The 27,878-nt window shown below is 25.7% G+C and overlaps 2 protein-coding genes across 2 annotated transcripts; one reads left to right on the top strand and one right to left on the bottom strand.

Annotated features, from left to right (window-relative positions):
- Positions 1–963: 963 nt before the first annotated feature.
- On the top strand, positions 964–26,696 carry LOC105364850 (E3 ubiquitin-protein ligase RNF31-like). Its single transcript, XM_011502879.1, has 20 exons — positions 964–1,009; positions 1,168–1,364; positions 2,117–2,341; positions 2,845–3,320; positions 3,581–4,069; positions 4,966–5,236; positions 5,730–5,928; positions 9,758–9,814; positions 10,082–10,143; positions 11,049–11,138; positions 13,380–13,736; positions 14,389–14,572; positions 14,936–15,030; positions 21,361–21,558; positions 22,058–22,336; positions 22,628–22,717; positions 22,827–22,983; positions 23,664–23,994; positions 25,671–25,839; positions 26,604–26,696. The coding sequence occupies exons 1-20, from the start codon at positions 964–966 to the stop codon at positions 26,631–26,633; spliced, it is 4,002 nt and encodes a 1,333-aa protein (XP_011501181.1). The 3' UTR covers positions 26,634–26,696.
- On the bottom strand, positions 26,688–27,645 carry LOC105364728 (uncharacterized). The gene is made up of 2 exons (XM_011502740.1): positions 27,541–27,645; positions 26,688–27,425 (listed from the first exon to the last, which is right to left on the bottom strand). The coding sequence occupies exons 1-2, from the start codon at positions 27,627–27,629 to the stop codon at positions 26,804–26,806; spliced, it is 711 nt and encodes a 236-aa protein (XP_011501042.1). The 5' UTR covers positions 27,630–27,645; the 3' UTR covers positions 26,688–26,803.
- Between the last annotated feature and the right edge of the window lie 233 nt (positions 27,646–27,878).

The raw sequence follows: 27,878 nt of genomic DNA on the forward strand, positions 1-27,878 counted from the left end.
TTTAAAAATGAATTCCTTAACAAGCATAAGTAATGAAACATTCGATAAATTTTACTTTTATTATATATTTTATTTCTAAGAAGTACATAAAAGTGCATGGTATTTGAATAATTGTATTTAATTTACATGGAATAATAATACACTAATTGAATAAATAATCAAGTTTTTAGTTGAATGTTATGCACTCATATTGTACAATAACGTGTAGATTTTTTTCTAAAATAAGTTTGTAAAATTTAAAAATCATATTTTAAATGCTTAATGAAATAAAAATTTTAGCTCTTCATTTTTAAAAATATTTACAAAAATTATATACTTAACATCCGTGTACATTTAATATATTCATACAAATTATGTTTTAAATGTTGACAAAATTATTGACTAATAATTTTTATAATAAGTATATTATATAATAATAATATTGGACAATAATAATATATAATAAATGTATAATATATATAATATATATATATATATATATATATATAATATATAATAATTATATAATAAATAAAATATAATAATAATATATAATAAATAAAATAATTATAAACAATTTTATAATCATTTTTATAATAAACTAATAAAAAAATTTGAAAATATTGACAGAATATATTTAACATTGATTGTAAATGGTAATTTAGAATATACATATGTTTTGATATAGTTATAATTTTATTTGAATAATTAAAAGTTGTATTAATCCTCTTCTCTTCTCGTATCTGTATCTTTTTAAATTAATCAAAAAAAATATATCCAATAAAGCTAAATGATTATGCAAAATTTATTCGTAAATTAAATTTATTTAGTATTTTAGTACTTCCATAGTGTTTAAATTGTCATCTTAAGACTTACACGATTCTACTATTTCATCTTAATTGGCAAGTCTGATAATACAACTATCTTATTACTGATATAGCCTAATATTGTATTGTTCCTTTTAAAATAATTGATCACTTCGGAATGATACATCAGGAAATTGAGTTTCTCGACGATCGTCATTTATGGGGTAAAAAGAAAGAGCAAGAGAGAGAGAGGAAGAGAAAGTGATATGGAAAGAGAAAGCGCTATATATATATATATATATATATATAGAGAGAGAGAGAGAGAGAGAGAGAGAGAAAGCAGCTGTTCGGTAATAATAAATAAACAGTTTTTCGTTTGTAGGAGCATCTCTGTCAAAGCAAGGGTCCACTGGTTTTCCAGCTTTCGATGTCAATAAGTCATCAACTTTACGTCGTGGTATAGTTGGTTCGTCATCAATGCTTTTGAGACCATTGCCAGCACTGCCGTCACATTCTCTAGACGGGGTACCTGTACAGGAAAGTGCTGTAACTCCAACCGATAAGATGTCTACCTTACAGGCATGTTTTCATTATTGCTTTCATTCATTATTTAATTATTTACCTGTTATTTACACATTATTTACACATAAGCTTGCTTAGTATCCCAATTCTGTTGATTGAGAATACAAGCAATAGTAATTTTTAGATAAGGAAATCCATACAGCTTAAGCTTGAAAAATTGTCGGTGCATGCTAAGTTTTAATCATAAAATTGTATTTTATTAATAATAGATGTCAATGGATTTTTTTGTCATTCCCTTATTTCTTGCGTTATGTACAAATGTTTTTAAAAGTTATAATACTAAATCAGTAAATGCAATAGATTATTAAAATGAAAATAAATGCTTTTATTATTATCAATTAAAATTATTTTTACTTACATAGTAAATATCAAAAGAAAAAAATTCTTGTATTTTTTTGACACATTTTCCATTTTTTCAATTTTTTAAAATTTTTATATGTTTACTTTTCGTTCGGATATTTAATTATTTAACATATTTATGTATTTTTTCTTAAAATCCAAACTACATATTATATTTGAATTAATGAAAGTTTGTTACTTTAGCGTTGCAGAAATATATATTTATATAAAATAACTGCAATACAATTATGTTTTGTTAAACTGCGAGGTTGAATCACTATATAAGTTATTCTAATTACTTATCAGCCTATAATTTTTATTGTTTAAAATATAAATATATTGCATTGGACAATGTATTTATGCAAACCTTACACATTATCTTATTTTGCATGAAATTGGCAAAATAAAAGGAGAGGTACCGAAGATACCAGGAAGCTATGCGAGTTCAGGATGCGAATCGGCGCAGACAATTACCCATAGATTTGAATATGAATCGAGAAAGCTTCAGTCCTAGGCCAATGAGCATGAGTGGCTCACGGCAAGCGTCATCACCACAGCTCGGACGAGCCATGATGCAATCGGCGAGTGTTTGCGACTTGAGCACATCTAATATTTGGAATGCCGGATTGCAACAGGTGCATAATTTTGATCTACGAGTATATGTCCATAATAGATTAAATCAATTAAATCTGTATGTTTCATCTATTATGCAAGACGCATAAATTTGAAGTCTAAATTTACAATACGATTAACATAGCAAATAAATCTTATAATCAGTAACGTTTGATATATATTTCCTTTAGAAATTAACTTTTCTCATTTCGTATTACTTTTGTCTTTATCATTATAAAGGCAAAATAGATTAAATGGTCTTACTTAAAAACACGTTAATTTTTTGTGGAGAAATATTTCTAAACATTATATGTTTTATATAATTTAATTTACTCTTTTATAAATTTGCATATTTAAAGTTCGTTAATATTTTATGAAATTTGAAGTTTTTAGAAGTAAAACGACGCAAAGCATTCTTGAGGAGTCTATCATAGTCACAAAATCGTATAATATAGTTACAAATCTGTGGAAAAGCATGTTACAATTTTCTAATGTGACTAATGCAATATTATTTCTTTATTGGTAGACACAATCAGTAGCTCAGATTGGAAACCAGATGATGTGGTATCCTCCATCGAATACTTGGGACGGGCATAATCCATTGATGGGGGGTTCAAACCTGAATTTGAGTCAAGTGCCTATGTGGTCGAATCACCCCATGGGATACAGACTGCCAGGTTCACAACTCTTGCCAATTCCATACTCAAGTTCCCGTTGTCACAGCCCGGCACGTAGTCTCAAATCCGGGAGGCGCTCTAAAGTATCATCGCCCTCGCCAAGTCTTAAATCCCGTAAATCCACAGCCTCGACACTTTCGAGAAGGCGCCGTTCTCCAAATTCGCCGTCAGATGCCTCTTCTGAAAATTCAGACGAATCGGATTTTGACGACAGGATGTCCAGAAGCTCGCGGCAGCACATTAGCAGGAGAAATAGTGTGAGCAGTGTAAAAGGCTCTAGGTCCAGAGCTTACCATCAAGATGAACTTATCAGAAGTAGACGAAAGTGAGGCTTATTACTTTTTTCTTTTTTTTTTTACAGAACTATTTTTTTACGTATATACGGATTAATTTTCTTATATAAGGTAATGTATGGTTTCATTTTCGTTAAGATTCGACTTATTCTATATTTAAATAAGAGACTGAATATTTATATCAATGCACAATAATTCAAGCATTAGCTTTTATGTTCACATATAAATTGTAAATTGATTATCTATAAATTATTCGAACGTATTTGAACAATGTCTTGAATGGAATTCTTAGTTGGCGTTCAGAGGATAGGATAAGCAGTATGGAGGAACAGTGGATCGCAAATCATTTTTCAGTGAATGGCAATCACGGCTCCCGAAATTCCGTGATTGAAGACGACAAGCGCTCGTTGAGCTCTTCTCGTCGCGCCTGCGATGAAGATCAAAGTCCTCGATTTCACCGAATCGATAGTCTTCATGGACGCAGTGGACAGAGCACCGACGACTCTACTAACGGACATCACAGCTATCGCCAGCAGCAACAGGAGTTGAATAATAATAATCGGAGGCTTAAGGTAATGAGTTCATCAGATGACTACGTAGACAGAAAGCTACACGATCGACGTGGATCACTGCCGAGGTCGGCGTCTCGAGCATTAAGAGATCCCGATCTTGAAAAGATCGAACTGAGAAACGATAAGCGGAAGTGTGGTTTTAACAGTGCTGATAGATTCTCATCTTATGAGGACTCCAACGGGATTAATCAACGTACCGGAATTCCGAGGTAAGGCAAGCTTCTCAGATAAAAACGATCTATTTCATATGTTAATGTTTTATTTATTATTTGGTGAAATTCTGTATTTTTTGTCTATTATGCGTTAATTATGTTTTAATATATTATTATAGAAATGGTTTATTCAATCTATTTTTTTAATCAATATTTAACTAGTAACAACTAGCATAATTAAGGTTTATTCATTTTTATAAATTTGATTTGATAAAACAGATCTTTCTTTATCCTATCTTAAATCATGAAGCTTTATGAAGCTCAATCGTAATTACTTTTCTTTAAATATATTTTTATTATTTTGAAAGATTTATAAATATTTATTAAAAATGCTGATAAAATGATGAAGATTGCAAATAATACTATATTTACTTGTAGAATATAATATATTATGGTATTATAATATAGAATAATAAAATTATAATACAATGTTCTATAGTGTATATATCAACCTATTAGAATAGATTAATTGCTTATTTTGCACGGTTGAAAAACTTTATGATGCATACGCCTTCGTTGCATTATGATCTTTGCAGAATAATAGTAAGTATCAGGTATTGCAATAGTTTAAGAATTAATTGAATTAATCGTTTATTTTAAATAGTAGATTCTTCAATACTACTGTTATAAGATAATGTTAGTTTATTTCAAGTTATAAGTAAAAAATTTAAATAAAATTTAGTAGTTATTAAAAATAATTTTCAAGTATTAACTAAATTAATAATAATTGAATTAGATCAAAATAGTTTAATAAAAACGAATCGTTATAGTTTTTTAATTTATTAACATTTATAGACTTTATTATAATAAAATTTTTAAACGATAATATGTAAATGTGAGTTTACTTATGAAGGTTATTATAATCCTATCGGCATATCAAACTTTGTATGCAGATGCCAAGCTAGTGATAAGTATGAAAAGCAAGACACATCGTCACTATCACCGAGTTCTCGACGAGTTCCTGTATCTCTAACACTGGACACGCCTCGGATTGTAGATAAATCGTCACGATTGTCCCCAACACAGGAGATATGGTCTAAGATAGCTGATAATTTTTCACGTTCATCGACGCCCGACAGACGGTTGATAATCCAAGGAGAGCGGCAAATATCATTGATGAACGAGCAAAAATTGATCGATGAGAATACCAATCTCATTTTGAAGGTAATTCGTAAATTTATTATACACGTTCAGAATATGTTCACAAGAAGTATTTATTTAATTTGCCTTTCAGATCTAACTTAACTCAAAACTTGAATATTGCTTAATGAGAATGTTAGGTTGCAAATTATCTATCAATATATCAATTAAACGTTCATTTGTCTTTATTTTTTTTTGAAAATACATCATCTGTACTTTATAGAAATATTTATTTTTCATAAAAGCAAACAAATAGAAGGTCAAATTTAAAAAAATTATTAAATATTATTTTAAAGTATTTTGTAATAAAAGAAAACTTTTAAGATTTTGAATTAAACTAATCGTAAAAAAGCATACTGCAATTACAAAAAGGAATTTTTACATGAAAAAATATACTTTGTATAAACTTTTATATTGTTATATTCGATTGATCCTTAAAATTTATCTTAAAAAATTCATCAACAACTAAGTAAGCACATGCAATTAATAAAAAATTATCTCTGTAAATGCTAAATAGGTGATAAAGGATGAGTGGCCATGCGAGCATTGTACCTTTCTCAATGATCCACAGGACAAAATTTGCGCGGTGTGCTGTAAAACTAAGAGCAGTGAACTACCACCACCCCCAGAAGACCAGAAAGAAAACGAATCACTGAACAGTCTTGTTAGCTTACAAATCGGTGCCAATGGTGAAACTAGGGGTCATAAGACTCAAGGTAGAACTAGGCGAAATATCACCTTCTCATTTGGGACCAAGTTTACTAAATGATCTAAATAGTTGCGAATGAGAGAGAGAGAGAGAGAGAAAGAGAGAGCGACAAACAAAATTTTTTGCTCATTATGTGTTACAATTAACTACATAGCGGGCATAAAATTTTGTAGATTATGAGCTGCCTTATTAAAGTAATTTGTATTTCAATGAAAGAAGGATAATAGAATTTTTTATTTTTATTTTTAATAATTAAGTTAAAGTTAGAGGTAGAGTAAAGGTATAAGATGAAAAAATTGTTAATAAAATAAAGTATTTTCTTAAGCATTCTCTGCGAACACTAATATGAAAGTATATATATGGTTCAAGATTTTATTTTTATTATTATTATTGAATTTGCAAATTTATTTATTACACAATGAAATAAGCTATTTTGGTTATATTAAAATTATTTTTAATATATTTATTTGAATAATTGTAATTTGACAGTAAATATTATTAAATTCTTTTTTTAAATTGTAGATATTATTATAAAATATAAATACTATTGATATATAATATGTAATTAAAACAGTATTATAAAATAAAAATGTATTTTTAAGGAAAATGTAAAACTACGCAGATATAAAATATTACTCAAATATTGTTTTAAACTTAAGATTTTAATGTGTTTAAACAATTTATGTATTTTCAAATTAAATTTTAATAGTAAATTTTTATATGTGAATGTCGTATATGTGAACAATAAATAATAAAATTAAAATACGGTGAATCTATATTTAGAATACAATTACATAAATACAAATTTACTCGCAAGCTTTCTACAATACAACTATATATATATATATATATATATATATACTCATTTCATTCATTTTAATCTATATTCATTATTTATAATATTAAAAATACACTTGTTGATACTGTCATTACTAGATATATATATATATATATATATATATATATATATATATATATATATATATGATTACAAGAAGGAAAAGGTTTCTTTATAATATAAATATTAAATTGATCAGCAGAAAGAAGAGAGTAAATGTTGCACAAATGAATATCATCATTGGTTTGAGCAACGGTAGAAAAGTTGATAGTCATCTTTTGAAATATACTTAAATATATAAGACTTCATTCATAAGGAATAATTGACCCAAGTCTCTAATTAGAATACCTTACATTTCAATCGGAAGCAAGTTTTAAACTTATAATTTATTGTATTTATTATGAAATATTTGTCTCTTTACTACTGTCTGATGCAGCAAGGCTGCCCAGTTTTTTCGATTAGAATTTAGATTTTATACAACACAGTTTGATATTGGTCGGAAATTATAGTTTCTCTTAGGAAAATCCCAGTTAAAATTATATAAAGAACATCAAATATAAAGAGCATCAATTATAAGTAAGAGATTATTCAGCTTGACCTACGTCTGTAATAGTTATGAATTTTCTCGAGAGACTACTTTGAGCTTTAGAGATCAAGTTCAGAAAGTGCATACATTTTTGTTTTGTAGATAAAAGAGAGAAGGGGTTAGTGATATATATATATATATATATATATATATATTTTAATGTGATATAATATTGTAATATACTATAATGTGATATACTATTGAATAAAAATACTTTTTAATAATCGAATTCTTCATTAGTGATATTATATCAATCGAATACCGATACCTGTTACATGTATAAAATCGTGGAAATCTTTCAACTTGTAACACTTTTTTCATATAAAAGTACCAAAAAGTTTATTCATATAATTCTAAGATGTGTATTTTTTCAAATTAATTAAACATTGAAAATTTAAAGGAAATTAAATTTTTAATAAAAAAAAAATTAATTAATTGTTTAATATTTAAAAGTTCCTGATAATTTTGCTTTACAATTCATTCATCTATTCATTCATCTAATTTGTTATTAATTAATATTAATGATACATTATATATATATATATATGGAGAGAGAGAGAGAGACAGAGTGAGAGATAGACAAATATTAAAAAAAAAAATCATTGAAATTATATTGAACTAATAGTTTTCATCTACCACTTTTACACTTACAGATTGTCTCTTGGTAATTACCCTGATACTTTTCTAGATAAACATTTTTATAATAATAGTAGAGAAATGTATTTTTGTAATTTATTTTTAAATATAGTTATAGCGACAATGAGATATTATATTACATTATTTTTCATAATTTTTTTATTCTAATATAATAAATAAATTATAACTAAATTGATATTAAAAATATACAATTTTTTATAGATCTCGTTTAAGCAACAGGTTATTGACAACTTATGTTATTATTAGTATATTTTAATTAAATAATTATGTTGTATAAATCCTATTGATGTAATTTAATTTTAGTGCTTTGATTCTATATTAATAAAAATATAGATAATATAGATAACAATTTTAATTATTTTGTTCCAATGAGTAATGTAAACTTTAAAATATCACACTTAATAATGTTGTAAAATTTTATTAAATAATTATTTAAACGAAAATTTATAACAAATAATAAATATTATAAATACACAGATTATTTATAATGATAATTACTTTGAAGCAATTAAAAAATATGTACCATGATTATAAAAAACGATAAAACTATTTGTATTTTACAACATAAAAAGGAATTTAAGTACACACGAAAGTATTATAGTACTTAAATACTTTAAGCTCCTCAAGTGTAGTTGAAATAATTTTCTAAAAAATTATTAAAAACAGTGTACATCAAATATATCGACCTCTAATACCTTTACTCTATCTTAATTAATTTTTTTTTATTTGAATTATTTTTATTTACATAAAATAAATGTAACTTCTATTAAAAAATTTATAAAAAATTATATGAATCTATGCAGAAGTTTTTATTTTTTGTAATATTGCGATAAATATTAATTTATTTTAAAAGATTATTTCCATAAAATAATGTTAGCTGTATGTTCTTGAATGAATAAGAAAACTTCTTGTAACATAATAATTAATATAAAATCTTTTTAATAAATATAATGAATATATTATACGTTATTTATTGAAATTATATTATTCATTCAAGTTGAAACATTCGAGAGTAAACTTGAAATTTGGCGTTTTTTCTTTGAATTTATCAAATTCTCTCATTTACCTTTCTTTATAAATTTTTCCTATACGTTTTTTTATCCATAAATAATTTGAAATTAAATAAATATTCAATTTATCATTTATAGTTCTTAATGTATATTGAAATTGAAGTTGGTATCAGCTGCATATTGTAATGAGCTGCATAATTTTGTAACATAATTTTGTATAAATTAGTAATTCATTTTATCGATCAATTAATATTGATGTATTAGATTCTAAATAATATAATATAATTTACAAATATAATTGTTATGAATAATTATAAAATGAACTAATTTTATCTACATATTTTCGAGAAAAATATTTAGTGTATCATCCATTTAAATTGTAATAAATTTAATATAAAATTAATATTAAATTCTTTTTTAAACTGTAATCAAATCTTTAATTTTAAAAGCTTATACGTTTTTATTAAAGAATGAATAATACAACAAAATTTATTACAACAAAATATATAGAATTTTTTAATTTATTTTAATTTAATCTTGAATTTATAAGTTTTTACACTATTCAGATATTTATCTTTAAAAGCATTTCGTTTAAAACAAAATTAGTGTTGATGAAATTTGAAAATATAAATTTAATATAATTAACTTATATATATTTATAAAATTAAAAAACAATAAAATTATTTATGAAAATATAATTCGATATATTATATAAATGTCATAATCAAATATTATTTGATTTCAGAAAATCAGGAAAAACAGTCTAAAGTCTTAGAGATGATAAATAATGCTCAGCAGCTAAGTAATTCAAAAAATATTGAAATTGATTTAAAAGTTTTCACCGACAATGAATTAAAAATACAGAATACTTCAAAAAGAATATCTGATGCAAAAAATTTTATACAAGATAATAAGATTTTAAAATTAAATAAATTTCAGTCCAAACCTTCGATTATGATGAATGAAACCCCTGTGGAAATTAACGAAGTTGGACTTATGCAAGATTTAGTTTCAGGAAATCAAAATATAAGTGTACCGAATGAAAATAAAGTTTTCAATTTTATTCAAGAGGTAAAGAACACAACCGTTTCTACGGGTACCTCACCGCCTCCACAAACCATTTCAACACAAGTGAGTATAATGACTAATTTCCAATCAAATAATTAATATTATTTAAATATCTTTGTATATGATTAAAAAGAACATTATTCTAGTTTTGATACTTATTTAAGATTACAATACAGCCTTTTTTACGGAACATATTTAATTTGCACTGTCTTATTTTAATAAATTTTATAATATGTATTTATACAAAGGAAAGAAAACTGAATTGTTAGATTAAATTATATATATATATATATATATATATATATATATGTGTGTGTGTGTGTGTGTGTGTGTGTGTGTGTTTACGTATGAACTTATATATGCGAATGCTTTTTTGTAGATTTATTTTTTAAATGTTATATATTTTATATATAAAAATATAAAATGTAGATTTATATAAAACAAGTTTAAAATATCTATAAGGCTAATAGTCATTGTGATAATTTAAAATATTGACTGTATCGTTTTAACTTTATTATACCTTTCAGGGATTTCAAGTTATTTAATGTAAATTTACTAAATTTAAGTTTATTATTTGTGTATTTTATTCTATATTAGATACTTTAAATGTAAATATTAATATTTCCTTAAGTATTTTATAATAATATATTTTATACAATTAGCATAGAAAAATTATATCCTTATACATTCAATTATGTTAAAATCATACCATTGATGAATTATTTAAATATTTAATTATATAAGTATTTTTTATTATTATAGAAATGTATTGTAGAGTACATAAATGCAAGCGCGCACGGATATATACACGCACTGTATATATTTTGCGTTAAACGTTTTATGATTTAATTCGTTAAATATCACTCAATCTAATAATTTTTATAAAATGTCTAATTTTATATCTTAGAAGAAAAGTATAATGGACATGTTCAAATAAATGTTTTATTAAAAAATTAAATATTTTGCAGACTTACGAAGATGCCAATATTATAAAAGAAAGAGCTGGATCTTTAGCTCCGTCGAAATGCTTAATAAGATACGACGATAACGATTCAGAAGTATGTTAGTTAATAATAACAATCAAATGTTTTACAAAGCGAAATTACTCATTCCTTGTTATATGATTCGAAACATTTTGAAAATGTATAACTAATAGTGTGTTCATAAATAAATCTAATATAAACAATTCGATAGACAAGCACATTATCCTGTTGACTTACAAATTATCGTTTTTTGTAGACTAAAGCATCGCATGCGCATTTTTCGCGGATGAATATTAACATTATTGTAGATAAACTTTATTAAATTTATACTTGATCACTAGGATATTAGTTTTTACACTTTTGCATGTTAATTACGAAATGTATTTTAAATTTTTCGAATGAACCATTTACTTTAAGTTGTATATTTAAAATATAAAATAGTACAACTGAATCGATTAGGTGATGAATATTCATTTTCTAGCATTAACTTCGTGTATTTTTAAGTAGTTTTAAGATATCGTGTATCACCTTGCTGAATTGGAATGAGCATATATTTTAGTATGGTAGTTTTTTAATCCATCCAGAGATGTGCATCGGTCATCAGCGTGGAAACCACTGCCAGTATTTATTTCAAGTATTAGAAAGAACAAGAATAAATTCTGTTACATCATCCTTAAAATATTATCGTTCCAGGGTAAACAAGTCTGCAGTTGGCCGGATTTCCAATTCAAGCTTTTGAATATATCGCTCGTATCATAATTAATTTTTATTTGCCTTAATCGCAAGTCTACCTATGATTGGTGTTTTATTTTAATTTAATGGTCTTTGCAATAACATAACCACCCCATTTTAAGGTAAAACAGTTTTAATGGAATTTCATGCTGAATAATGCTTTTTCATTTTTAATAGCTTTGGTGTGTATCTTAAATTGTTAAAATTTTTATTTATATTATATTGTTATTTATCTTATATATTATATGTAATAACCTTTTCTTTCTTCTAATTGGTATTTTTTATAAAAATTATAAAATTCAAATATTTTAATACGTGGAAATGTGTAATTGTATCCCTGTTTAACATATTTAACTATATGTATCATTCTTATTTTAATAGTAAAGTTTTATAAAGTTATTTTCAATTTTTCTCAGTATATACCACATATTAATCACATATTAATCACATATCTTGTTAATCATATTCACGACTGTATATTTTATAAGAATATTAAATTTATATTAAAATTGTAAAAAAATAAAATATATCTTATAAAATATTCGGATTATACTTAAAAAGTTTTATTATTCTAAATTAAGTGTATATCTAATATATATTTATATATATATAATATACAGAAATAATATTTTAAAATACAAATATATCGAAATATTATAATTTTTAAATACAATTTTATAGAAAAATAATAAATATTTCAATAAATAAAATCAATTTAAAAATTGTATATTTTTTAAAATTCTAAAAATATTATAAAATTGTGAATAATTTATAATAATATAGTACATACATACTTTTATTATTACTATAAATACAAATTTTTTGCTTTTAGCTTGATAATATACAATAAATAAGGTATTTATTAATGTAATATCCATTTTGTACAGTCAAAAGCATATAATAACTTGAATTATTTAATAGTTTTACTAAAAAGTATATAATATGAAAAGTATATATTAGCATTAAAATTATACAAGTATGACAGTTTTAAGTATTACAATAGTATTTATTTCATTAAAATATAGTTTTATTTTTTAATTTTAAAGTTTTCTTTTAATGCATGTTCACTAAAAAAAAATGACCAATGTTATATATATATTTTTCATCTTAAAGCAAGTAATAACGAGTAAGTACAAATAAAGTTAAATTTAAAACTTATCTCATTGTAAAACAGAAGTCTTAAAAGAAATAATGTATAGTTGTGTTAAAACTATTAAACTGTGAATATTTTTAGAAAAATTAGAACAAGCATAAAATAGATTTATTTATTTCTTCTTAATATAACAAAGTTTATAAATTCAATGTGGAAGAGAACTTATATATATCTTTAATTAGAAGTTAAAATTTTTTGTTGCTATTAAAAAAAAATCTGTGGTGCATGAAATACTGCACATGAAACAAAATTGCTGTCGTACCATTTATTATATTATTACAAAATTTTTGTTATCACACATGAATTAGATATGCTTGCAATTGGATAATATAGAAGGCTTGAATCGTATAATATTGAGCAAGTGCTTATACCACAAAGAAGTTCGGAACGTGAAAACCCGATGACGAGGTTGCTCCTCTCGAAAATTACAGGAGCCGAGTCAATCCCATTACATTGAAACCGGCGGAAATTCTATCCTTCAAAGTCTAACCCGCCAGGGTCTCGAGCTTGTGGAAATGTTACGGGAAGCCGAGCACCGAGGCTTCTCCGCTGATGACATCCAGGTGGCTTTGGCACATGACCCAAGCAATCCTCTAAACTGGCTTCGCAGTGAATGGTCTCACCTTGTAGAGACTGTACAACTGCTAACGATGTCGCGGGGTAAGGATTTAGCCGAGGTCGACAACATCGGAGCAATTAGTGTTCAGGAGGCCAAGGAGGCTCTCAGGAATTCTATGGGTGATGTATGGACCGCCGTTTCCTGCGCTATTCAGATACGGCAGAAGAAGGTTCGGTTACAATTTACTTTCACTGTAAATTCTCTTTTATATTAAATGCTATTTTAATAATAATTCTATAAAATTAGATTTGATGACTGAATTATTTACTTTTTGATTTATTGATTATGAAATGAAAAATACAACAATTATTATTGTAATGTTTAAATTCTTTATAAAGGAAGTTTCATTTATGTTTAAAAATGTTTCGGTTAGTCTCACTTATGATTACCGAACTTTTAATATATTAAATAACTTCACAAATAATTTTTCTATTACACATTTCTACAATTGAATTTATATTATAATTATTACTATACAATTATACTATATAACTATATAGTTATATATATATATATATATATATATATAATACATATATAAATAATATATATACTATATAACTAGTATAATTATTATATAATTATACTAAAAAAAAATTTATTGAAATCTTGTAAAATTGTTTGCTCTTCAGAAAATGCATATAATGTAAATAATACCCAAAAATTGATCTATTCATTATTCTGCTATATATTCTAAATTCTTAATTAATATTTTTACATATTAAAGTACAATTGTAATTAAAAAAATAATTATAATCATTATGATTGCTGTATAATAACGATACTTATTAAAAGTAAAAATAAAAATATGTTTGTTACAGTGTCAAAGTATAATGACTAAAGGAATTTTTACTTTAAATAGCGTTGTTACTGCCCTCGATAATAATTTTGGTAATGAAGAAGCAGCATTACTAGAATTACAGAAGAATCAATTGAAACCATTTTTAATGAGAATTTGGGGACCTCCATCAGGGATAGAAAATGAGGAGGCTGCACCACTTGAAGGTTTTTTTAATAAAAATATTATATTCATTATAAATTAACTTTTATATTTGTTTAACTTTATCTACATATGAATTGAACTTATATATTTTATTTATAAGAATAGTTTTCTGTAGCATAAAAATATTAAATATGTAATTAATTCATATATTTTTTCGATTATGAATTAAGAATACCAAACAAAATATAAATTTATGTATTTTTCTCACAGCCTTTAACATTTTATCATAATAAAGAATATTCATAAATTTATCATTAAAATATTAAAAATAAACAGTATATTAAGCGTTGAAGCGCGCCATTAAAAATTTACGCTCAAGCACATAATATATTGAAAAAATAATTGAAAATCTATATATTTTTCAGCAGAAACGATAATGAACGATATCGCAGTTGCCGACACTACACAACAACAGGATCAAAGCATTAATAATCATTTAGAAATGGAGGCAAAGAAACAGGTAATTTATACAGTTATTCATGATGACATGCATCTAGATTTTCAACGACAAATATCAGCTCTACGCGAGTTGACCGCGAAGTGGAAATGCGATGATGAATTACATTTAACCGGTAAAATCACTCGAGATGAGGCCCTGGCATGTCAAATAAATATAACACCTGAATATAGTGATGAGATGGAAAATCTAAAAGGGGCTTCAGAACAACTTAAGAAAGAATTGTTGAAGCTTACTGGTGAAGAATTTACACGATATAATGAAGTTGTGAAGAGCAGTCAGTCTAATCAATTTGATCAATGCCTTACAAAATTGAAAAGTAACGAAAAGAATCATCTTTCAAATACAAAATCTGACGATAAACTCAGAAATTCTGAGATGTGTGCTGATGAATATATGTCAATTGCGAAAGATGTAATTAAGTATTTGACTAGAGATTATGAAAACGTTGAAATGAAGAATATTCATGAGATTCCAAAGAATCTAGAGGAGTCAGTAGGTAATCCATTAATATTAGAAAATTGTTTTAAAAATAAAGTACAAAATACAATCGTTCGCAATAATAATGACGAAATCAATAATAATGAAATATGCATGAAACAACCGTTAGGTTCTAGTCAGATTATAACAGACTTGGAATCGTTGTTTCAAAAAGGATTAAGAAAAAGTACACTTAATAATATTAATAATAATAATAATAATATATATAATCATTTTCAAACTGAATTGGTTTCTAATACATTTGAAAATATAGAAATAAATAATATTTTAGAAATGGCAACTCCTTCAGCTATAGTTCCTACAGATTTAGAGAATAATTTTACGTCGTATGGGGTAGAAAATAAAAGTACTTTTATAACCAAAAATCAGAATTTGATTAATAATGAAAATAATAGCGACATAATTTTGAAGTTAATTATTAAACAAGAGGAAATAGATACAAATAAAATAGAAAAATATGACAATAAAGAAAATAAATTAAATTTACTTGTTTTTAATGACGTTCTGATAACTGAATATCCTCAAGTATCAACAGATGAAACGAAAATTGTTATTAAAAATAAAGAAAATAACGAAAATAATCAAACTAATATTCAAATTGAATCAGAAAATCTAGAATACAAAGAATCAGAAAATAATTTTGTTAAATCTAGTTTATTAATAAAAGAAGAAAATGTTATGTCTAGTGAGCTAAGTAATGAGATTAATAACGAAATTTCTTATTTTTCAAATTATTGTATTTTAAAACATCAATGTCCAAATGATCAACCCGTAAAAGTTAGCAGTAACAATATAAGTTTAAATGAAGACAAAGAATATAAAATAAATCAAGATGGATCTTCAATATTGTCTAATTCAAATTCACATCAATTAACTCATTTTCAGTGTACTGGTGTTGAAATGTCAAATCCTAACCAATTAAAAATAGAAAAAAAACACAATATTCTAATAGATAATATTGAATTAGTTTCTCTAGAAACAAATAATCAGGCATTACAAAATACTATAGCATGTTCTTCGATAAAACAGGAAATAAAATCTAATGAAGTATCCAAAAGCAAGGGAATCGTTGCGATATCTAGTTTTAATAACTCTTCAATACCAGTAATAAAAGAAAATTTGCAAGAACATGAAAGTATAGCATTTGTTTCTTCTGATATCTTAAAAATTTCAGAAATTGACAAAATAAATGATACTGTAGAAGGTAGCAATAGTTCTAATAGTAAGTTAAAACAATCATTCGAATATATTTTATATGATAATTTAAATGATAACTCATCATCATCTGATGAATTTTATACGGTTTACGAGGATAATTTTTATGATTATTTAAAAACACAAAAATTTGAAGAAATAAATAGCAATAATGATAAATTGGTAAAACCGTTGTTAGATATCAATAGAACAATAATTAGTGAGGATATGTCATCATATAGTAAAACATTGAATTCATACAATTCATCTGAAGAAATTGTAACTACCAATCGGGTATTAATACTCTCACCATTAAAGCAATTATCAAATGAAAACATATATATTTCATCTAAAGTCATTACATTAAATCTCAAAAGTAATCAATGTATAAACAATAATACTAAAATGAATATTAAAAATTCTTTAGAGCAAGTAGATTCAAATAAAGAAAATAATAATAGTAGCATGAATAAAGAAGTAGAAGATATGAAAAATTGTAATAAACTAAATGATTCTGGCGAAATTATCGATTTAATTGAAAAAGAAAAGAAACAGCCTTTTCTTTTAACAATTCATACACATGAAACAAATTCAAATAAACAGCCGAATAATCAATTCTTTTCAGAACCAAGCTCATTAAAAAGGTCTTTTTCTGTGAATCTTATAGAAAAAGAAAATAAAAGCGAATTTGATACAAAACCTATTAAAGATATAAATCATCAAATTGCACATGGTCAAGATCATAAAAACAAATGTAATTACACTATTCCACAATATTCTAAAAGAATAAACAAACTTTTTAAATCGGAAGCTTATTTTGAACCAATTAATTCAAAAATAGAGAAAATTAAGTTATCTGAAAATCAATCGATTGATATATTGAAAACGAAAATGTCTAAATTATCAACAACGATAGATAATGAAAATATTCCATTAATTATAAATACATCAACAATGAATTGTCCAGAAATGAATAAGAATTATCAATTAAAACCTTTAGTGCGTACAGTACCAAACATTAGTAACCATTTGAAATCAACATCAAAATTAAAACAAAATAAATTAAATACGAAAATATACGAAAAACAGATAAATAAAAGTAGGTCCAGATCGCCGATTAAGAAAATTGTAATTGGAAGACGATCCCCAATAAAAAATTTAAGAAAAGCTCAAAATATTCCAAAAAATTATACGAAAAAAACAAAAAATATTCCTAAAATTTTAAATACACAGAACAAGTCAATTTCTAAATTATCTCCAGAAAAAGATATACTTAACCAGAATAAAGTCTTTACTAAAATTCCAACAAATCGACATTACAATTTAGAAAAAGACTCTAAATCAAGAGTTTTTTCTCTTGGACATAGTAAATGTGAAATCAATCAAAAGATCAATTTAAATCAGGTTAAATTTTTTCAACCCTTAGCAAAAGCCTCAAAGAAGACATTCACGATGATATTAAGTGATGGATCAGAAAATAAACTAGACAGATTAAATAAGAAAAAATCTGAAGTACATTTAAGTTCGAAAATACCAGTCTTCAAGGATATAAAACGAATTCCTGCTCTGGCAGTTCCAATAAATTTTCAGAGGCAATTAAATGTTAATATTATTAAACCAACAGATACTGGTAGAATTTGCGAGGCTGGTTTGTTAAAAAAGAATCATGAAAAGAGACAAACAGTTATCTCAAGTGAAAATCATGTTTTATTTGGGAAGAAAGAAATTTTCAAAAAATCAAATGAAAATGATAAAATTATTGAACTAAAAAAAGAAAAAAAAGAAGAAAAAAACAAATGTTCCTGTAGAGTAAAAGACGTATTTAAAAAAGAACATGTTTGCAGTGAAAAATTAATGTGCTACAATAAAATGAAAGTTATGAAAATAGAAGATGCAAGAAAGCAAGAAACAGTTTCAAATAAAAATATAAATACCGAAATTCGAAGTAATATAGCTAACTATAGTGTTCTAGAAATGCAAAAAGCGAATGGTGATATTATAGAAGCACACGACATGTCGAGATTGCGAGAAGGATCCCAAAAATTACACAAAAAAAGAGGGACAAACATTAATGAATTAGTAAAATGTACAGTTAATAATATAGAAATGGAATCATGCAATCACAGCGAAATAGAATCAGAAATAAAAAATAATAAAAAATATGAAGAAGATAGCTCAAGTGAAACTGAAAATAGCGCGTCATTTATTGAAAGAATAGTAAATATAGAATCAGAGGGAATAGAAGAGTATATAAATAGAGAAGAATATTCATTAGAAGACGAGTTGGAAGAAATAAAAGATGAATCAGATCAAGTGGATGAGAAACTGGCGAAACTAAAACGGTTTCATAAAATAAAAGATTTTAATAGCGTAGAACTTCCAGAAGAAGTAAAAGAAGTAGAAGTACAGGAATCAGATGAAGAAGAAGAAATAATAGAAATATTTGAAGCAAATGAATATAGTCAAGAATCTGAGGAATCAAGTGAAAATAATAATGAAATTAATAAGAATATTGAAAATAAGGTTTGCAATACCGATTCAGATGAAGCTACTACCGAGTCGACAAGGTCAAATAGCTTATTAAACGTTGAGAAAATGTTAGAGAAGACCTTAAATCGTATTAAAGCCGAACTGTCGGATTACAAAACCTCCGATGACGAATCAAGTAAAAGAACCCTTACAAAAAACAAGCGAAGAATGAAAATATTACCAAAAATGAAAACAAGATCAGTAAGAAAATATTTGAAAGAAAAAGATTTGAAAAAAACAGATGTAATTACAAATATTAAAAATTGTGTTGTAAATAATGCTGAAAGTTCCAGTAGTAATAAAAAAAAACTCGACAATGAATTGATAGCAAAAAATATGAAACCGAAAAAACAATTTTCGATTATAGATAATTATAATGAAAAATTTGAGAACAATAAGAAGCCTGTGTATAGAAAACAAGTTAAAAAGGAAGAAAAAAATGAAGAACCGAAAATAAAGAAGGAAGCTGTTCTCGTGTGTGAACGGGAGGTCAGTAGACTAAGAATTAGATGACACTGTCAAGTCAAATGTTGACAGACCAATGTCTACAAAGAGCTCAGTTGCGATAATAACCATAGCATCTTTTAATTGAAAAATTTACTAGTAACATGTTATGTACGTAATGAAGTGAAAAAAAAGTAAAGTTCTTTTTGAAAATATACGGTGTGTCGACAAAATGAAATCAAAGATCTGTTCCGTATAGTTTTACCCGTGCGTGTTGGTAAATAATAATTAAATAATGGTTTGTCATTTGAATAATTTTGTTCATAATTATAAATGTAATATTTATTAATGTTAGAAGGTGAGTATATTTTTTGTTCAACTAACATATTAATTTATATCTTTTATGTACATAATTAATGTAATGGTGTGTAATTAAAATATATTGCGAAAATGATTTTAATAAAAAAAATTAAAATTATTTTAAAATGTTGAAATTAGTGTTAACTTCCGATTATGAAACATTTTAGTTCAATTTAAGCAACGTATTATAATTTATAGACATTATTAAATAGTTTATTTAATATTTGAATAGTTTAGTTAAGCCCATAAGTGAATTTATATATATAAAAAAATTGTATCAAATGTTTTTTTTTGATAAATAGAAAATGGCAATATAATGATATCGATATTTGGATACATTTAGCAATAAATATTGACGATATTAAATAGATTACCATGAAGCTTAAATTTAAATTGAATTTAAAAAGTAATAAAATATTTTTTAATCATAGTTGAATGATGACATTAATATTCTTTCCATAAATTTTTTCAAAAATTTATTTATTATTTAATTTAATTAATAGTTCCATAACATATTTTATAACTTTATAATTTTATAAGAAAATATATTTATAATTACATTTATATTGATCAATACATTGATATACAATTATATTTTCGTTTAACATCACTAAATTACAAAGGAATGAAATAAGTGTTATTAAAATAAAAATCATTTTCGTTGAACGTTCAAACAAGAACAATGATATAAATATTTTATTTAATGATTAATTAATACATAATATGCGAAGAGCTCAATTCTAGACGTTGGTACACATTATTTTCTCTTTTGTATTCATTATAATTTTTTTGTTCGCATGATTCGTATTCTTATATCAATAATTAATATCATATTTTTATTTATTGTTTACCTCATTAATAATATACATTGATGCTTTAAATCTATGATATCCACATTATTATTTTAAATATATATTTGAACAATAATAATTACAGAAAGATAAAAATAAACTTAATAAATGTTTTAGAAATCATGTATTTTAAATATTAAAACGATCAAGTGTTATTGATATTATCCATCCGACATTTTTATAAAATAGAACTTATTATTTTTTTAAATATTTAGTTGGTCAGCGTGAAAAGAACTTTAAGCTGTATTTGATAATGAAAATTGATCGGGTTTAAGCTTCTACCAGAGTGATTTAGGAAAAGTACTTTTTATAAGTTTTTGACCTGCGATATAAATGGTCTTGTGGAATACGTAGTAACATTGTCCAGCACTGGATTCCTTGTGAGCGATTAAGATGTTGATCGTTAAGTTTGTATTAATGAAACAAAAATCGTTGCATGCGATTGTCATTACAGAGGGTCGCTCGACGATTGCTGATCGAGGGCAAAGTTTCAAATTACGGGGAAGCCGAAATAGCGACGAGTCTACTTGGACTTAAGTTTAGCATCACAGACGCGCTTGATGCGGCAAAACAGTGCGCAAACGTCGAGGCTGCGTTGGTCTTTCTTCAACAGGAATGTGAACTGTGCACTGGCCGATATCCCATGAATCAAGTAAGTCTAAGCTGACGTAGGCCTTTTCTAGACATCGGTGAAGAAGAGGAAGTTATATTCCATTCAGATTATTCGGCTATACAAAATTAAAGCAAGTAATTAATGCTGAATGTATCATTTTTAGCCTGCCACAAAAATTATTATTAAGCGTTTCACGTAAATAAGCGTTGCATGTCAATGTATATAAAAATAATTCGATTAAGGGCGGCTTTAATATATCATACATTTAAAACATTATCGTGCAACGTTTTGAAAACGCAAATACAATGTTTCAAGGAGTTTATCGAGTCTGTTAAGCAAATGATGTCTTAAAAAAAATTGATTGTGGTCGATTCCTTCTGCTCCGTAAGTAAGCAATTAGTTGAACGATTCATTAAAATAATTGGTAATAATATTTGTACAATTTCATATATATATATAGTCATACAGATAAAGCTTTACGAAGTGATATTTAGCTTTTAAAATACTTAATAATAATAACTGAATTCATATTTGCTAGATGATGTCAATGTTGAGATGTGTGCATCGGTGCTGTAATGACTGCGCCAAAAGTTATTTTACAATTCAAATAAGTGACCGAAATATCACCGATGCGGTCTGTCCATTCTGCAAGGAACCAAATTTAGGCGAAGCGACCGAGGACGAAGTCCTAGAGTACTTTAGTAACCTTGATATACAGCTGAAGTCATTGCTACATCCGCCGATACATGAGTTATTCCAACGTAAACTTAGGGATCGTACTCTCATGCAAGACCCAAACTTCAAGTGGTGTATTCAGGTGAAAATAAAAACGAAACTCTAAACACAAAACACTGAGTATTGATTATATTTATATAATTATTAAAATTACAGTATCTTAGCCAATACCTTTTAATTTAATTTTTAATAAAATTTTTGAGTTTCAGAGAATAAATAAATTAATAATTGTTTTTTTTTTCAAATTTTTCATAAAAAATTGTTTTCATAAATTAATTTAAAAAAAGTAAAAAATTTATTAAAAAAGAAATATTTTTATATATAGTATATCTTACTATAAAAATTTATATTAAAAAACTTAAAATGAATTTAGTGTTCAAGTGGATTTTATGCAGAACCTAATCATATAAGACTAATTTGTCCAGACTGTGGATCAGTTACATGTGCTTTTTGCCGAAAATCGGTACGTATATCAAATTAGAATAATTACACCTTAAATGTGTTGAGTTATATATGTGATATTGTGTTATTATATATCTTAATATAATGAATGAATTTAATATATGATCAAGTGGGAGAAACAACACGAGGGTATTAGTTGCGAGCAATTTGCTGTATGGAAGGTCGAGAATGATCCAGATAACCAGGCTAAGGGATTAGCGCAGCATTTAGCGGATAATGGAATCGATTGTCCAAAATGTAAATTCAAATATTCTTTATCTCGCGGAGGTAAGTCTTCAAATTGTGTATATTATGATTTTGTACCAAAATCGTTGTAGATGTGTATGAAAATATTTTCTAAATAATCATATCTTCATGACATTTATTATTATTCTTACTTCGTATTTTACATTTCGCTTTAATACTGTATTTTATGTTAAATTGTATTAATTAATAATTGATATTCGTGAATAAATTTAAGATAAATGATGTCATTTATAATTGTTGTGAAATTTCAATGATTATTATATCTATAATACAATCATATTAATGTGTTATATTCAAACTTAAATTTAAAAAAATTAGTTCATTATTATAAATCATTCTGATATATAATTTTTTAGGCGTTAAAACTCTATTAAATTCAATACAATGTTATGCAATATATTTGAGGAATCTCTACTTGAAATGAATTATTATTTATTATTGTAAAATTTATAATTACAATAGAAATGCTATTAAGCGATATTTACTTTTGTACGAAGATATCATAAACTTCTGAAAATAGTAGTCAGTGTTATCCTAATAAGTCATTAAATAGCTTTGCTTCAAAAATGTTACGAACGTACGAATTAGTGGGAAAAAATCATTGTCTGCAACTCAAAATCATGAAAGGTGATCGATTGATCAATCGATTCGTTAATGTTTGTATGTGCGTTAATAAAAAATCTGTTGAAATTGAAACATAGGTTGCATGCACTTCACGTGCAGCCAGTGCAAGTACGAATTTTGTTGTGGCTGTGGCATGAGATTCGTAATGGGAATCAAATGTGGTGTGAGCAGCTATTGCGCTAAACTAGGGCTTCACGCTCACCATCCCCGAAATTGTCTCTTCTATCTACGTGATAAGGAGCCAGTCCAGCTCCAGCAATTGCTCCAGAACAATGGTGTTGACTATGACAGCTGCGATCCAGTTGGTCAGCGGCGTTGTGCTATGCAGTTGCAGAAGGAGACGCCTGCAGGTGTTGTCGATACCATCTGTAACGCCGACGTTATTGAGGGACATGCTGGATTGTGCAGGTATTTTATAAAAAAACTTATGGAAGATTTAGAGCTCTGAAGTTCAAGATATCCACTATGAATTTACTGCATATTATATAATTGGTAATGGCTACTGAAGACGTTGTTTAATTTAATTTACTGATTATGAATTATTATTTAGTAATCTCATTTAAAAACTCTTTTTTCTCTTACATATTGTTTAAAAATTTTAAAAACAATAAGTGAATAATAATTCTTAATTAATAAGCATGCAAAATCTAGAGTTTGAAATTAAATAGCCTCTGTTTTATGCCAATTATTTTCTAGATAAAATTCAAATTATGTTATTTTTAGTGTGTCCGTATTTATAATTTCCTAATGTTCTGATTAGTTACTTTTCATTTAAAAATATTTTTACATACACTTGGAAAATTCGCGCAAATAATTTTTCAATTTAGGTAAGCATTTATTAAACTTGATTGTAATAAGCAATAACTTTTGATATAGTATATAAATAATCGATGGATAATCTGTTGATATTTATATTTATCCGACGATAATTATTTGTAAAATAAATAATTACTTTTCTGTCATTTTTTCTATAAAAACTAGTATTATATAAAGAATAAAATATTTTGAAAAATGAAAAAATCGTTTAAAACTATGCAAAATAATTAAAAATAATTATACATTTAATGTAGAAGCTTAATCAAATAAGGCTTGGTTTCATAAAAAATATAATTTTACGTATATTCACACATCATGCATATACAAAATTATTTATTTCTTAGAATATATTTTTATTGAAAGCTGATTATTTATCTTATATATTTAATATATAAGATATAAAAAATTAAATATTTCGAATTTTCATATAACAAAAGCAAAATAAAATAGTCTTATAATTTAATACTTTTTAATTATATAATAATAATTTAAAAAATTATAACTTAACCAGTGAGTTGTTACATATAAAAGAAGCTTTTTCTATATGTGTGTGTGTGTGTGTGTGCGCGCGCGCGTGTGTAGATTTTAATTCAGAAAAATAATATTTGATTTTCAATTATAAAAAAGAAAGTTTGGAGTTTGTTAACAAAAGTAATGTGACCCTTGTTGAAATTCCCGACGAAATAGTAATTTTTATTTAAAAAAATTTTAGAAAATATTTTTGAGCATATGTTTATAGAAAAATTAATTAATGGAAACTTGAAATAAAAGAAGTTATTAAAATTGATTGAAATTTATTATAATATATACATATGTACATGCAATATTTTAAGTAAAAAATTCATCTTTTGGACTTTCGCTACTTATCAATGAATAAAATACGTATAGACGACGATTCGGTATTTGATGCATAAAACGGAGAATGTGTAAACTAGATCTTCTGAAGTCAAAAATAGCTGTTAGATTAACCTAAATAAAATATGAATCTGTGAATTGACGCATATTGTCGAAACGCGACCGATGTTATCATACGGCAGGAGTCATTACATCGAGTACCTCGTGCGCGTGGTGCGGAAGATGCGACTGGAGCCGTTGCCTCTCCTGAATATCGACGACCTCGAGACATGTGTCCTGCGTGCAGGTCTGAAGCTGCCGGCCAATTGGTATGGCCGCGACCCAGTGGATTACCGGCAGGACCTCCTCGAGGTAAAACATTTTCTCACGAGGACGCTTGAGTCGCATTAAGAGTAGGGTACTTTTCCCCGCAGGCAGCACTACATTGAGTACCTGGCGGGTCTGGTGCTCAAGAAAAGGCTGGATCCTGTGGCGATCTTCGATTTGAACGACGCCAAGCAGGAGTTGCGCCGTCGGGGAAAAGTGCCACCTGCTAAGAGCCCGGAAATGTCCGAGCAAGATTACCTCGATGCCTGCATTCAGGTGACTGCTAAGCCCAACACCCTATATCTTTTCCTGAGTTTTTCCTTTTTCACATTGTTTTACGCGAATAAAAGGGCTCAGTCATGTCGATTGCTTGTGGCTGAAATAATTGATGCAATTATTTCATAACACAATGGTTCGAGCTTAATTTTATTCTATAGTTTTATGGAAATATTTACATTGTCACGAACAAATATAAACTGAAGAATGTTTTAAATACCTAGTAATTTCATTAAATGTGATTAAAAATAATTTCTAACTCAGTAAAATTTTTTACTGAGCTCTGAACATATTCATTTTATATAATTTAAATTATATAGTCAACTTTTTATTTTTAATATATGTAATTATGCATTTATTATTAAATAATTCTGAAGATATAATTGATATTATATATAAAATTTTCATTATGTACAATTATGCTTACTAAGTTACTAATAAAGATTTTATATTTTTTGCTTTCATTATGCTGTTATTTTTATTTTAAGGTTCATGAACTTATTAAAACATGAAACAAATTTATTTCAAACAAAGCATATCTTTTAAAATTTTAATACAATATCGTACCTATTTATAAATATTAATTTATAAACTAAGTTTTTGAATAAAAGAATGAAGATAAATAATACACAAAAATGAACGAATATAATTTTCAATTCTAATAAAAGTTTATAATTATATAAGGTCGAAACAAATATAAACGATATATTATTTTACTATGAAAATAAAATATATTTTGTTATAAAGTTTAATATATTTTTTAGATTGTACAGAAGGAAATACCATTGGAATAGTAAAACAAAAATTCAAGAATAATTTGTAATACCATGAAACTAATGTGGGTTTGTAGTTGTGTAATAAGCCACCAAGCTTGTCTTTATTTATTTTATTTATAATGTGAAATATTGTTACAATTCATACCACAATTGTTTGTAGATGAAACATTACAATAACTTTAGCTTAGTCAATAAAGTTCTTGAAGAAAATTACTGAGATTATTTTTTGATTTCTTAACCTTTCTAACACTCAATAATGATTTTAATTGGGTCAGATTAATTTTTCTAACCTTTTCAATAGAACTCAATTCTTTTCCTTTTGAGGTATTTACATTTAATGCTATAGGTGTTGAATGTATCGATACTATTTCTATGTTTTTATTTTTATTTGATAATTTAGTATTAGGTAAATTTAAACCAGCAGTTTTATCATTTTCTTTCCTCTTCTTTTTATATTGTGAAAATAAAACATTGATTTTCTTTTCTTCTTGTTTACAGAATTTTGGTCCATTTAATTTATTACAACAAATTTCTGTATTTTGTGAGCAAACCAAGCATTTAATTAAAATTTTGTTCATTTTATTTTTAATACTTTTTTTCATTAATGTTGTTTGAAACTTTGATATTTCATTATTTTTAGAATAAGATTTAATTATATGCTTTACTGATTTTGAGGGACTTTTTCCAGGAATAATTCTAATATGAGATTTATTTTTGAACCAAAGGGAACCACATTCTGAACACATAACTGAAGGCCCAAAATGTTGTTTTGGTAATTGTAAGTTAGATAGAAGTTCTTTACAACATAACCTATAAATCATAATTTGCATAAATTTATTATTAAAAACATCATCATATATTATTTAAATATTCAATAATTAAAATATGAAGGTAAATTTTGTTAATGTATACATATATAACCTACACAAAGTACATTCTTAACACATTTGCCTCGTCACCATTTAATGTTGTTAAATATTTTAAAGAATTCCACAAATGTTCTATTCTTTCCATTATAATTTATTAGCACTTATCTTTATTAAAACTTAATGAGCCTTATTATTAGTAAATTTGTTTATACAAATCTCTACTTCTAAAATTTGAAATATTTCAAATTTAAATATTTGCCGATACTTTATAAACGTTATTAATAGAATTGACATTTATTATTTCCTATTTATATGGTTTATATATTTTATTTTAATTAATGTAATTATTATGTCAATCTAATGACAAATTTACTAATATAAATATAACAAATTT

Source organism: Ceratosolen solmsi, unplaced genomic scaffold (genome assembly GCF_000503995.2).
Source record: "Ceratosolen solmsi marchali unplaced genomic scaffold, CerSol_1.0 scaffold15, whole genome shotgun sequence".
Taxonomy (NCBI): domain Eukaryota; kingdom Metazoa; phylum Arthropoda; class Insecta; order Hymenoptera; family Agaonidae; genus Ceratosolen; species Ceratosolen solmsi.

Excerpts from the sequence above, each read along its gene's own strand:
- LOC105364728 (XM_011502740.1), bottom strand. The coding sequence starts at position 27,629 with ATGGAAAGAATAGAACATTTGTGGAATTCTTTAAAATATTTAACAACA. Across the intron at positions 27,426-27,540 it reads GTGTTAAGAATGTACTTTGT|GTTATGTTGTAAAGAACTTC; the intron begins GTAGGTTATATA and ends TATGATTTATAG.
- LOC105364850 (XM_011502879.1), top strand. The coding sequence starts at position 964 with ATGATACATCAGGAAATTGAGTTTCTCGACGATCGTCATTTATGGG. Across the intron at positions 2,342-2,844 it reads GGAATGCCGGATTGCAACAG|ACACAATCAGTAGCTCAGAT; the intron begins GTGCATAATTTT and ends CTTTATTGGTAG. Across the intron at positions 22,984-23,663 it reads ATATTCTTTATCTCGCGGAG|GTTGCATGCACTTCACGTGC; the intron begins GTAAGTCTTCAA and ends ATTGAAACATAG.